The 14,674-nt window shown below is 35.4% G+C and overlaps 1 protein-coding gene across 2 annotated transcripts in view; it reads right to left on the reverse strand.

Moving 5' to 3' along the window:
* LOC113433826 (proton-coupled amino acid transporter 1-like) overlaps positions 1 to 14,674 on the reverse strand; it is a 29,926-nt gene that overhangs the window by 9,681 nt on the left and 5,571 nt on the right. Inside the window, exons 2-7 of one of the 2 annotated variants that reach the window (XM_026696630.2) lie at positions 10,776 to 10,923; positions 9,657 to 9,747; positions 6,325 to 6,413; positions 4,235 to 4,330; positions 2,832 to 2,916; positions 1,075 to 1,293 (exon numbers count right to left, since the gene is read on the reverse strand). In XM_026696630.2, coding sequence (XP_026552415.1) covers positions 1,075 to 1,293; positions 2,832 to 2,916; positions 4,235 to 4,330; positions 6,325 to 6,413; positions 9,657 to 9,747; positions 10,776 to 10,918 — 723 coding nt within the window. In that variant the 5' untranslated portion in view covers positions 10,919 to 10,923. Of the gene's footprint in view, positions 1 to 1,074; positions 1,294 to 2,831; positions 2,917 to 4,234; positions 4,331 to 6,324; positions 6,414 to 9,656; positions 9,748 to 10,775; positions 11,042 to 14,674 lie in introns of those variants that run through there. The other variant, XM_087924263.1, reaches the window with a different exon arrangement.

Raw genomic sequence — 14,674 nt, forward strand, 5'->3', positions numbered from 1 at the left:
GGCAATTATGTGGATATAACATTTTTTAAATCTAGAAATACAGCAAAACATACATTGCTGAGGAAAAATACAAATGTATGTAAAGTACTATAAACTGCCCAGAGTCACTTGATAGAGAGATGGCCAGCATATACATTTAATAAATAAAATAAAACCTTACAGAGATGGCAGTTATATCAAAATTGCAAGAATACCTCTTACATGGTAGCCTTACATTGACTAGTTGCTACTATTCAACTTCTCAGGCAATAGTGATGGAAACTCAACTACTTTTATTGTTTCCCTGACTTCTCATTAAGAAAGTGTTGGATTTAAACACATTAGTATCTATGAACCTCATAGATTGCTGAAAACAAGAGAATACAATGCTCAAGTGGTCTTCTACCAGCTACCAAAACCTTTCTTACTATACTCTTCCCTCATTAAATGAAATGCTAACCCTCAGATGCAAAAGTCTACCATAAAAAATAATTAACTTGTCCCATTTGTATATGAAAAAAATCAATCTCTTTATGGAGTTTTTTTCATTCTACCCTCAAAACAAGCATCTTATTGTTTCATGGGCTGGGTTTGGCTCACTCGATCTCTTCACATATGATATTTGCTCCTTCAATTCTGCCATTCATAACCTTTAAAAAAAAGTATTTCCTCTTTCTTCAATCCTTCCTGACCCAGAGCCCTTCACTTATTTGCATGTACTACTTTGTTCACCCAGCAAGATCTTTACTTTGTCCTTTCAAGTTGTTTTTCAGGGTAACTTTTCATCTAAAGTTTTTTATCATAATTTCACCCCCGTGACTGTCCAACTAAAATAAAATAAAAATAAAATAAAACTTAAAATATATGATCATGCCTTTCCTTTTCCCTAACCTAAGTTGACATTTAAATGACAAAGCACAAAGGCACTATATCTGTATTTGAAAATATTTCTTCCACACAATACCACGGACATCCTTATTAAATATATAGCATATTTCATTCACCATGGAATTATTATTATTATTAATGCAAAACCAACAAAACAGCAGCACCAAGTGCTAAGAAGATTCTGAAAGGAGTCAGTTTTATACATACCCGGACAATGTATTGATATAACATTATCAAACTGCTCAACATCAGAATATTGGCCACCATAGAGAAAATGGAAAGAATCTTGAGATTCTGGATGAAGACGAGCAATATCACAAATGGTAAGAAGGACAGGATATATAACTGAGAGCTCATCGTTGGAGCCCACAGAGCAGTTTCATTGACTCCGCAATCATTGGTGGTACCATTGGCAGCAGATATTACCTGAGAAATTATAAAGATAAAAATAAATTGCTTATGAACCAGCTGTCTATTCACATGATTCATAAAGTGATTATAAATTGTAGTCAACCAGATTGTGCCAATCTGGTACTGCTTAGAAGTCCTACAAGGCTTCATCACACAGGATATAGGATTATGAGAGTTAATCCAATACACTTGAGGTCAAAGGGTGGAGAAAACTTCTCTAAACCACCCAGAGTCACACAAGTATGGTGGGTAGTATAGAAATTTGATAAATAAATAAAATAAATTCTAATTTCAGCCCTAATTAAGTAGGATTTACAAAGGAAAGTTTGTACACTCCAAGTACTTTAAAGGTGTGATCATAAGTAAGTAGCACAACACAAAGCACGCACAAATGCAATGATGCTAAGAAAACATGGGCTTTGACTCCCACTTCTCATAGAATACCACTCATGATTTCATACCCAGATATTAGTTCAAAAGGAACAGATGGTTCTGAATCCCCATGTAAGAGGGCACCACCTGCCCTCTCTAAAAAAAACAAAAAAGATGTATCAGAACAGACTTTCAATACTTCATAAAACTAAACACATAAAATGACTCCATTTGGCTTAAGCCTTAGTGCAAACTTATTATTAAATCTGCTTGAGACATTGGCTCCATTTAGTAAACATTAAACTTATGGTATCTAGATCAGGATGAGAAGTGCTTGCCAGGGTATACAACTCATTATAGTATATTCAAATATGGAATCGAGTTGTTGACTTATGTCTCATGATTTATCATGTAAATGGCTGACAGGAAATCAGAAACTCAGTCAAAATAAATGAAAATATTTTTTTCAAATTCAGACAGCAATGATTCCACAGGAGAAAACACAGCCTTGGGTAAGACGGTGGCACTTTTGTGTTGTGCTTCCCTCAAAGATTAATACCACTGAATCCAGCATATCTTTTATGATTTCTCAAGACACGAAGGAAGCACATCTGAGATGACAAGTGAAAAACAAATTTGAGAAAAATGCATCTCATCTTTTGTAAGTTTAATGAAAATATTCTACAAGTTAATTTATTGGTTGGATGTATATGTTGCCATTCTTCTAAGAGAAGTAGCATACACAGAATTTTGTTCTTGGTTTTCCCCAGAACAACAATTTTATAAGGTGGTAGGGGTGAGAGATGGTGCCTGGCACAAAATATCCTTTTGTACCAGACAATGTACTTGAATCTAAATCTTCCCAGTCCTATTCTAATACTATACCATACTTGCTCTCCTTTTGTCTTGGTCCAAGTATAGGAGTGTTTGTTTTGCTTCTGGGAAATATCTTAGTTCACAGTCTTTCTAATTGCAGCAGAATACATATAATTTATAATAACAAGAGACTCAACCATGAGTCTCTTGCCATACATATGAAAGAGGTATATGAAAAGAGCTACATGAGAGAGCATGAAAGCAGCTACATGAAAAAGGTAAAGTTAGAACAATGCTTATGGTCTTGAATTTTTAGCAATACTTGCTTTGGATATTATAACACATTTCATTCTGTTGATTCTTACCTGTCTAAAATTGTCAGCAAGGAATACAAAATATACACAACAGAATCCCAGCTGAGTAAGAATTAAGAAAAAACCCACTAGGTACCTAAAAAACAAGACATATTGTAAGCAGGCAAGATGAACAGTTGTAAATATTTAACCTTCCTGATGTATCAAATTCAATCTTCTGAAATATTTCTAGTCATGGTCATAGTCATGAAGTACACTGAAGATGGTGTTTGATTTCGTTGCACAAGGTGCAATTACAATAAAGTAAACTAAAACTAAAGATACAAAGTCCAGTTAAAAATATAGTGCTCAATTTTAATGAAAATTAAAAATTCAGTTGGCAAAATGACATCTGATAATGCAACCAGAGACAGAATGAATCAAATCAAATCAAACTCATGCTGTGTGAGGATTACTGGCAAAGTAAAAATTTCCCCCCACTATAGTATTATTTTTCTCAATGAATTTTTCAAAGTAGTTTAGACCTGCTCTCAAAAACCTTGCCGAAATTGCGATGTAATAAAATTCAGTAGTAAAATTCCACAAAACATTTAAAATGGAAATTTGATTATTTTGTAATTACTTGAATTCAAGTAAGCTTTTGGATATGTCTGATGCTACACTATTATGTTCAATCTGCAAGATCTCAATTCTGTAAACAATACGCTTGGTATGGTTTAGCCAATTGTATATTCACCCAACTGGGACCTTCATAGTTTATGTTTGGCAAGAAATTTAACAGTTGGTTCAGTTTAGTCAAATATAGAGTGAGTGATCCCAAACTCCTTAATGGAGGCAGTAACCTGACCTAAAGAAATCTTGTCTGGTTTGAAAGACCCAAATCAATCTTCCCTGATCTGAATCCTTCCTATGCACTGCAAATGCAACTCATAAAATTCACAACCAGCATAGAAAAAAAAGTTAGGCCCATTTTAAGGGACAATTTAAATTGAGCACCATAGATCAGAGATATTAAACTCTATTTCATTGAGGGCCACATCAGGGTTGTGTTTGACCTCCGGGGGCCAGGGTGGGTGTGGCCAGGGTGGGCGTGGCCAGCTTGACATCACTCATTTCGGCAATACCTGTGGTGGCCCTGGTATTCTGCCAGTGAAGACGGGATCCCAAGCTCCATTTCTGGCTGTGAGGACCTCCTGCAACCCTCTACCAGCGAAATAGAGCTCACTAGCACCACGCGCAGCCCTCCCGAGCTCCATTTTTGGCTGCAACAGTCTCCAGCAACCCTCTGCCAGCAAAAACGGACTCGGGAGGACCTGAGCTCCATTTTCATTGGCAGAGGCACCACAGGCCACCCTCGCTGTTTCCAGGGTGGCCCCGTGAGCCAGATCCAAGCACTCTTGAGTTTGACACCCCTGCCATAGATGATACAACACAGTTGTAATTAAGATAAGTACCTTCCCCAGATAGAATGAGTTCTGAGCCATGAAAAGGGACTAGCTTCTAGCCCATGCATCACAGCATCCCCATAGTCCAGAAATGGTTTTTGATGCCTATTAAAAAAAAGAAAAGAGATATTTAGAATAGTAAGGAGAAAAGTGATTAATCTGCTTTCTGAAAAGGCATCTGTTGAGAAAAACAAAGTTTTGCTATGTATCATGACAGTGGGAATATAAGAAAACAGCAGCACTGATTTAGGGCTATAAAAACCTTATACGTATCTAATTCTATCACAGCAGCTCAGTCCATCCATGTTGAGACTTCAATGAACTAGGCAACACCTGACAAAGTAGAAACAGTGCAGTGCAGTGCAGGATCAACAAAAATAACAATAATATGTTTATATGGTGTCCTATAAGCTCTGTAATTGTAAATCATGATTCTGGGTGGTTTACAATTGTTAAAATATTTAAAAAAACAAAGAACAATATAAGAAACACAATAATGGCACAAGACAAAAGAAAATGATGAGGGAAAAAACAAACCCCCAGAGAAATTTCAAATATTTATGCATGCTTAACAGCAGTGGCTATAATTCTCATTTTCTTTTTGTGATATTCTCATGCATGTAGTGTGGAGTTTAATGTTTAGAGCACCAAATAGGCATATCTACACATCTTGTATCTTGAAACTTCAAATGTTGCCTGCTTCTCTGCTAACTATTGATCTTTTTCATTTTGTTTCATGTGACAATGAGATCTCTCGTGCAGAGAAAAAAATCAATATCACAAGTTTTTACCTGTATAGAAAAGAAGTAGAAACTTCTGCATACATTAGAATCTTCCATATTACATAAATAGAGCAAAGGCAAACATTGTAAAAAGAGAGATGCATTAGTCTATGGGGCAAAAAAAAATCAGGAATCTGGTAGCACCTTCTCCAGCTAACAAGTTTTATTAACAGGCATAAACTTTTGTGATGAAGTCAGCTGCATTTCATAAAAGGTTTTTTATAGAATGTTCTACTCCCAAAAACTGCTGCCACACTGCTTCTGATGCAAAACAGCTATTGGGGGCATTGTTGCATTGCTCTAGATGCTTAGCCTACCCTTTTGCCAATGACTTTGATAATAGCAATAGGAATCCAGGACTCCTGAACTGGGTCACTGGGAAGAAGGAAGAAACAATTAAGATTTCCTCCTTCCTTCTCAGATACCAATATGGAATACTGTTGCCATTAGCAATCCAGTCAATTTTTCAACCATCTTACAGAAAAAAAAAACTGGAAGCACACTTTTCCTCAAGTCTGCTGATCAATCTGATGAAGAGCTGATAAGGACCAAATGCTGCTTTTTAGCTATTGAAGGCAATCTGGAAACCAGCAATCTAATGATCATTCAGAAAACTGGGCAGAGTTCTAGAATAGCACATATTGAGGTTGCAGGCGACTTAAGGTCTATAGGTAAGTGATTCATAATTTAGATACAATGTAATCCAACAGAGTGCTTGTAGTATTTCAATATCAAGGTCAACTGAGCTTTAATTAATTACAGGTTCTCCAAAATGAGTCATTCTAATTCTGGCGCCATCGGATGCTTCAAGAGAAAAGAACACCATCCTAAAAAGCATGAGACTTTTTGGGCAATTCAATTATCATTTAAAGTCCCACCCTCAGCCCCCAAAAGGGTTGCCCAATTTAGCTTTCTAAACCAAACTTCACTAGGTTTTCTTAATAGAAATCTATTTTATTTCTGCATGAGATCTACCAAGGAAAGTCTATGCTTTCCCAGGGATGGAAATAGCTCTGAAAACAGATGAATTGTATATTTTCTAAATAGGTGGCTCAAGCATCATTTTTTTGTTTATTCATTTTAGTAGCATTTGAGAAAACAGAGTGTGTAATCTGAAGCCATTCCAACAGCTAATGAAGCATAACAGGATTGTGTAATCTTCTCCCACATGATTATTTCCATGCCTTCAATATAAGCTAATTCTTATACCCTGCTGTATATTTTGCTTTATCAAAAGAACTAGGTTTGTTATTTCAGCTATTTTATAATCACAATCATTTTCTTCCAGAGATAGCAGTTGTCATAATTCCCTCTTACTTCTGGCACAGGTGGTGAGCGCATTTAACAAGGATGTCCATGCAATGTACTGCGATGATTCCAATCACGAGCAAGCAGATGGGACCCAACTAAACAGTGAAAGAAGAGTAGAATTAAAAACACATTGTTGTCACTGAAAAGATAAATGCAGGCTTTGAGTAAAAACAGAAGAGTTTTCAGCCAGTCTTGAAACAGTCATCATTCAAAAGAGGGGACGGGAAAAAAAAGAACCCAGAGGTTGATAATCTGATATTTGAATTTTGGTACATCTACCATGTAAATACTAATACTAAATAAATACAATTTTTTTTTGGTTAATTGTCGAACTTACATTAATTCGTAATTCTTACAAGTTTTTATGCCTCATCAATCTCCCAATATTTTGCTGCCAAAATTCAACAATAAATCACCCTTTTTCCTAATTATTGTGGCCACAAGTTAATACCTCAAAATGTGAACAACAAAAGCTAAAAATCCAGGCCTCTATCTTCTGATAAGGTCAGGGCCACCTTCCATTGATTGCTAATTGCTGGAAAGAAACACCTCCTCACCCCAAATCTTTTTACTTGCATCCATGCCAACAACATTTCTATATACCAACAACATTTCTATATATCAAACCTCAGCAATATAGGTGAATACCTATACACCAGAATGAGCAACAGAACCCTCCAATAAGCTTCAAAAAGAAAAGATGGAAAGTTCTAATATCTTACTATTACCTGGGTTGCATATGGCACTATGCCATGATATTTTTAATATATTTTCCTAAATAAGCTACATTTAGACAGCTGCTTGTGCATATTAAGCTATAAACAAACAAACCCCTGTCTGGCTTGTCACAAAGTATGAATTCTGTCTGAAGATGCATTGATTTTTTTGTGGATATGTGTTTAATTTAATACTTCTATTCCCTGCAAAGGGTAGGTGAATTAATTAAGTTTATTCCTCTCAGTTTTTAATTTCCTCTGTCCAATTTCTAACCTTTTTTTAAAAAGTTGCATAAAATGTACGTATGAAAATGTAATGTTTTTTAATACAAATTTTATACACTTCCACTAATACAAATATCTTTACAATCTTTTTTTTTCAACATAAAGCATTCTTGTGTTAAGTTTTTATTAACTCATACTTTTGTGGGAAATGCATAATATAAACTATCAAAAGAAAATTGTGTGCCAGTCTAGAAAATGTAAATTAGATAAATATGAAACATATTTCTACTGTTTCTTCAGCATAGTTTCCATTAGCACTCAGTATGTTCATTTTATTAATACTCTGTTAGTACCTTTGAAACTCTTTTTTCAGCTTATTTTTTCCTGAAACCTATCTTTAATAAATATGACAAAAGCACCAAAAAGTCAATGGACAATGAGGAAACGTGTAGCTCCTTAAAACAGGTTGATTAAAGCATCAGGTAAAATGAACTATAATTTACTCTATCAGATACATAAACCTACAAACATCCATAATTCACTATAACTCTTTGTGCATCTGTTCAAGACTAGTGGCACCTCAAACATTTATATAAATTAGACATAGTCTTTCAGGTGCTAGAAGGTTATGTTATACTGAAATATGCTTGTTTTTTCATTTGATTTTCTGGTTCGTAAACAATTTTTCTATTATTTATCATGTTAATAATCCACTCACTCCTCCAGAAGTTTACTGAGGAGATGTTTCACTGGTTTCAATTCTTCCTCTTTCAAGCAGAATTCTCCATTTATTTGATCATGTGGCTTTCCCTCTCTCTTAGCTACTTCCTCTTGATCCTGTAATTCACTTTGAATCTTTATTTCCATGCTGACACAAGCCATTCACTTTTTTGTCATCTCCTTTTCATAATAGCTTTGCTTGTATTATTGCCATCCTGATGTCTCCTTATTACTATTATAAAAATGTGCTTTAGAAACAGAGAAAGCATGAGAAAGGAGATAAAATTAATGTTAGTCCTTTGAGGTGGGCCAAGTCAGGAAACAGACTCTACAAGTCTGGCTGGAACTTAACTTTATTGATATAGGCCACAATAACAAAACCTTGAAAGCTGACTGAGGTTTCCCCCTCTCTCCCTCTTGTACATTAGTCTAAGGATCAAAAGGAGGACTAATAGAGAACTAATCAGTCCTCTTCCACATGAGGTCTGGCTTTTTGTGTGTATTTTCTTTGTTTCTTGGCCTTAAAAGCATGCTTTCACAAACATTGTCTCTGCTTCGCTTCTTCAAAACTATCTCCTCGTCTCTCTTCAGTTACCTACATTCACTTGTGCTGAGGATGTCAAAATAATATAATTAGTACCATGTAGCTAATTCAGTTCTTTTGTATACCATACACATGACATTAAAACTATTTTGATATAACCTAATTGAATTATAGCTTATAAAACCTTAATGACAGGTTTCTGAAAAACTTTGAATTGCTGGGAGAGTTCAAATGCTCAAATTAGAGTCATATTTAGTTCATGGAGTATGTTTAAAATGTTAGGGTACAAGATGTCCACATACTTGAGGATATGTTTTTCATTAGTACAGCCTACACACTTAATAATCTAGGTAATTATTTCACAGAACAGAAAGTAACTATATTACTCAGGCTGTGTTGAGTGAATATTATCTGATGCACAAACATGCACTTCCCTAATGTTAGATGGTTTATCAATAGAACAAGATGAGGAGGACACTAAAAATACTCTAACTTAGATGTTTGCCATGGCTCTTATTCAAATTGCTAGAAAATTGAACAGAGGTACATGTCGGAAGTCCTCTTTTTTCAATGTAAGCAAACATACGTTATGTTTCTCTGTTCTAGCATGTATCATAGATGCTGTAATTATTTTAAAAGCAGTAAGGGGCCATTTCTCATTATAAATTTTCATTTATGGGGAATATTAATTATCTTATTGCCTCACTTTCTCCGCAGTTTTTAAAACACATATAGATATGTGGCAAATTCAGCAGCATTTCTATAAACCTAGTTGATGCAGTAGTAGGAAAAGTACCAGTAATTGAGGGAAAATATTTTACTCTATCTTTAGCATCTTGATTATTCTTCTCTTGATACAGGTCCACCAAAAATTAAGCTTGCGAATTGTCCATTATTACAAATTATGTTGCAAGACTTTGCAATAGTAACAGCTAGTTTAGAAAGGATAGCTCAGAGAACGATCAGAAGAGATCCTCATTTTTTTCTCAGAACAAAAATTACCTGCCAACAACACAAATTTCTTGCTTAAATAAGCAAGAAATGATGTAACGAAACTTGCAAGACAAGTCTTCTTCTCAAAGAATAGCCATGTGATCCCAGCAACTGAAACCAACCAAATGAAAAATTCTTACCACAATACCAGCATTTTTGATTGCTAACGGAAGTCCTAACAGGCCAGTACCAATATTTCCTTTCAAGAGATGTATTAAGGTTTGGTACCATCTGAAGGGGGAAAAAAAAAACAATACAGAGAGATTAAGTACTCCAAAGAGCCCATTGCTATTTCTTCAATATTAGAGATGTAAAACTTCTGTTGTTGGAGAACTGCAACTCTAGAAGTCCATGAAGCATATATAAAGTAAAGGATCTCAGATGTTGAAGTTCAGCAACATTTGGTGGTTCTGGAATTTTTCATCCCTGGCTTAGGGCAAAAGAAACGAAAGCTGAAGCTGAAAGATTGCACTCCTTTGGAGATGTGGGAGGGGTGCCCTATAAAAGTATGTTATGTTAATTGCAGCATATATGGCAGCAGCCAAACACCTATTTTACAGAAAGCAAGCAGCTGCTGTATTAACTGTTAACACAGTCTTGACCCTATGTCCAGCTTCAGCAGATCTAGTAATTCAACTGATAACACAAAATCTTTTGTTAAAAAGATGCCAAGACAAGCTTTCAAATAATATCACACTAGTAAAATCACCGATACAAATTAAATTACCAAAAAGGTTTCAAAAACTCACAATTTCTCTGAGAAGCAAAGTCCTTTTAGACTACAAAGTCTTAGCTTTTCTCACACTTAACTGATACAGATTAAAGATGTCAAATCAGAGACTTTAGAAAGACTGAAAACATGGCCTGTCACTTTATGGGGATTTCTGTGTGCCATCATGAGCAGATTTCCATGTTCAGGATAGTTTGGGGAAAATACTAATAATGGAAACAAATCTTTGAAATGGGGGAGCTAGCAAATCATAGTTATCTAAAGCAGTCAGAGGCCAGAAAAAATTAACTTTAAAATCTGAAATGTTAAGTAATTCATAATGAAGTAATTTGTAATTGGGATATAAGTCTGCATGCTGTATCCCCAGTAAATCCAATAAGTTTATCTGTGAATGAACACTGCTTTAGTTTTTTATCTGTAATCTGAATGGGCCCTAACATGATGCCTGCACGCTTTTCCCTTAAGGTTAAATTAATTTGCCTATGCATTTAGATGCAGACTGATTCTAATGAAGAATAAAACTACTTACGTTGTTCCATTTGTTTCTCCAAATCGTTGGTAGGATGATGGACTGGAAATATTGTTCAAGCCATCTGGAAAACTGCCATCAGGAGTTACATCTGTTGAACTGTAATCATTGTAGTCTTCATTATACAACCTCTTGGAGGACATTGTGACTGTGGGAAGAGTAGTATTAATAACCGAAGTATTTACTAACTCAACATTTCCCACCTGGGGCTTTGTGGCCTTAACTACACAAAATTTCTCTAGATGGACCATGACTGTAGCACAAGTGTCCTGCTCCTATCAATGGAACGAATTCTGGCAGCTATAATTATATATGTAGAGTGCCACACCTTCTGACCTACACAAAGATTTGCAACAGGAGCATATTTAAAGGAAAACTCCAGATCAGAGATCAGCACTTTAATCTAATTACCACTGAAGTCAAAGTATAACCCTTTCAAAGTCCAAAACACCCACATTTTCTCCCCGTGGGCAAGAAATTGCCTCTCTGAAATTCACTCATCCAATCCCACTACCTTGAACAATATCGTCACAGATTTTTGTACTTTGCAGACTGCAGCAATTCTCCCCAGCCATTCTGTACTCAGAAAAGAGGTCAAGACAGATAGCTTTCTATCAACTAGTTCAGGTGATGTCTCTTTGAAGGGGGCGTGCCTAAGTGCACCAACGTGCCTACTGTCCATGTCCTATTGTTTCTTCTATTTTTTTATTTTTCTTATATGTATCCATGTATTCATAACTATGTTTTACTTATACCTATTACCTTGTAAGCAATTGACAAAAATAAATTAAATAAATAAATAAATAAATAAATAATTCCTAGACAATAGGGGCCAGGCTAGTAGCCAATCATAAGAAGCTGTAGCTTAAGTCTTAAAGACCACAATGAATAAAAATGAACTAGATGAAAAACAGTGGGTGTCAGATTTTAGGATTTTGGGGGGAAAAAACCATGAATTATCCAACTAAAATTATGACAAAATTTTTTACTCGTCTCTTTTCATAGACCCTGATTCAGATACAGAGTGAGACCAAACTAATTTCGATCATATTGCAATGACTTTTACTTGATTCATTTCTTTCAGTGTTAGACAGCTCATCCAACTTTTAACGTCAATGATATTGTCCAATTCTCAGAAAGGGACGGTGTGTTGCAGATCCCAAGGTTTAACTGGTAGGATCCAGACGTGAGGCAGGCCCCGGCCCCCACTTTTCTGGCCTTCAGAAACAATGTTAAGACCAAGGTCTGCCAAATGGCATGGAAGTCAAAATGTGATATGCAACGCTGGGATGGTTGGTCTCATGAGTGTATTCTCTTTACCTTGTTAACTTTTAAACTTTTAATACTGTAACCCTACCTTTTAAATCTTGTTAACATTGTTCTTATTTATGCTTTTGTATCATATGTTTTTTTTTTTATGGTGAGCAGCCCAGAGTCATTGAGGTGAGGTACAAATGATGAATAAAAATACATTTCCTTGTTGCTAAAAAGCTTTCTCTCAGGAAAAGCTGCACAAAAGGAAGATTTATTACTCAGATCAGCTTTTTGTCTATCCAAGGAAATAGAACTAAGAAGCCCAAATATTGACTGTGACAGAAATGAAATACTTTTTGTCTTGGATTAATTTTTTTTTAACTTTATAGTTTTTCAAAGCATATTTTTTTATCATATGTCACACTTTGCATAATTGTTGATTCTGTCTTTAGGGAACTATAAACTGCAAAACTCTACTTCGAACAATTTGGGTGCTGTATTAGTGAACAGGTCATATTGTACTTATATATGACGTGTGGTTCACAATGACCGTAGCAAGAAGCTAGCCCTCATTCAGATATAATGTTAAGTGTTCTATGAACGAAGTCAATTGCTTTGTTCAGCAACCGTGACATGAAAGATCCTGGCACAGCATTATATATAAACTGTTCTTCAAAAATAGTAATTAAGAAAATTAAGAACAGTTATTAAATGTGTGTTATTTCTTCCATGAACACCAATTTCTCAAAACCATGCATGTCCCAGAGTTATGTGATCATCTTTTGTGAACGTCTGGCAAGCAAAGTTAATGGGGAAGCCAGATTCACTTAACAACCAGATTCACTTAACAACGGTGTTACTAATTTAACAACTGCAGTGTTTCACTTAACAAATGTGGCAAGAAAGGTAATGGGGCAAAAGTCACTTAACAAATTTCTCACTTAGCAACAGAAATTTTGGGTTCAATTGTGGTTGTAAATCGAGGACTACCTGTATAATAATCTAATGGAGAGCAAGAACAACAAAACAAACCAGGGGCTACTGAATGAATAATAAACATCAATCCCAGTCCTAAAACAAAGTTAAGTTTTCAAAGTTTTCAGGAACCCCTGAAAATATGGCACCAAATAAAAAACAGATAGTATCTGTAGGTACACAGATTTTCTATAATTTAATCTCATTATATCTTGGAACAATAAACAAAGGGACAAACTCTCTACTAAAAGATGGCTGAAGGGAAGTAATTTCATAGAATCCCAACAATAAAGACAAAAAGGGAGGATGTACATCAAATGTATTCAGTTTGAGCAAAGATCAGTAATAAAAGAGAAACAACCAATCACCCCATCCCACTTCCCCAAAAGATAAAATGATATTTAAATACCAACATAAAATTTGTTTAAAGAAGCCAAAATGAGCCTATTACTCAACAGAATTTGGGTTCATTTTGTCAGCAGATATTGATGATTGCTATGCAAAATGTTGCAACTTTCTGTGTCAAAAGGGTTTTTTTTTGTCCTGTCAAAAGGAAGTTAACATGAAATGTGTTAAACCAACCTGGAACATGTAATAAAAGGGATAATAGATTAGCCTTCATAAACAGTCATTAAAGCAGGAACTATTTGGCACGAATGGATGAATTTTACAGCATTGGAGTCACATGGACAAGTTCAGCAAGTTACAAGCTCGATATTTTTCATATTGTTTACCTACTGAGGATAAGATGTTAAATCTGGCTCTAAAGGATAATGTTTGCTGATTGGCAAAATCATGTACTAATCATGTTCTCTATGGTTCTCCGGAGATAAGAATAGTTTCACATTGATATCCAATGCCTATAAGCTTTTTTCCGATTATTTTCTTATATAATTATTATTTTCTTATTTTCAAATATATTTGAGACCATGAAGGCTGAGATTGGCAGACGGTGTAAGAGGAATCAATCTCGTGGAGAAATAATGGCCAAATAATTAGGCCAGATACATTTATTCACACCCCTGTTCTTTCAGTCTTCAACTGACCAGACTCTAATCTCTGGACCTCGTTAGATGCACATTCAGATGCTGGTAGCATCAGAGGCGCCCACAAGATGTACCACTTTCATCAGTAGTGCCATCATAAGTTCCAGTTCCTTTCACACATGTGTGTGAGAGCATGATATAAATACAGATAAAAACTCAGGGTAAACCTCACCAAACTTGATTGCAAGAAATACAACTTCAGCAACAGTGGTCAATGTCTGGAATACTCTACCTGACTCTGTGGTTTCTTCCCCAAACCCCAAAACTTTAACCTTAGACTGTCTACTATTGACCTCACCCCTTTCCTAAGAGGTCTGTAGGGGGCGTGTATAAGCGCACCAACATGCCTACCATCCCCGTCCTATTTTTTCTTTTCTTTTTTCTTACATGTATCCATTTCATGTATCCATAACTATGTTTATACTTATACCTGTTATCTTATAATTGCTTGACTAAATAAATAAATAAATAAATAAATACAAAAGGGACATATTTCCAGTACAAGGGTACCTTATTCATTTGCCCATTCTTATCTCTCTTCCCTGCACCCCAAGTAGTTATTGCCTTTCTATTATCAATCTCAATTTCCTAGATACCGTTGCAAAAGCTTTCAGTTTAATATGC

This window comes from Pseudonaja textilis, chromosome 2 (genome assembly GCF_049901715.1).
Source record: "Pseudonaja textilis isolate UNSWEBS1 chromosome 2, rPseTex1.2, whole genome shotgun sequence".
In the NCBI taxonomy this organism is placed as follows: Eukaryota; Metazoa; Chordata; class Lepidosauria; order Squamata; family Elapidae; genus Pseudonaja; species Pseudonaja textilis.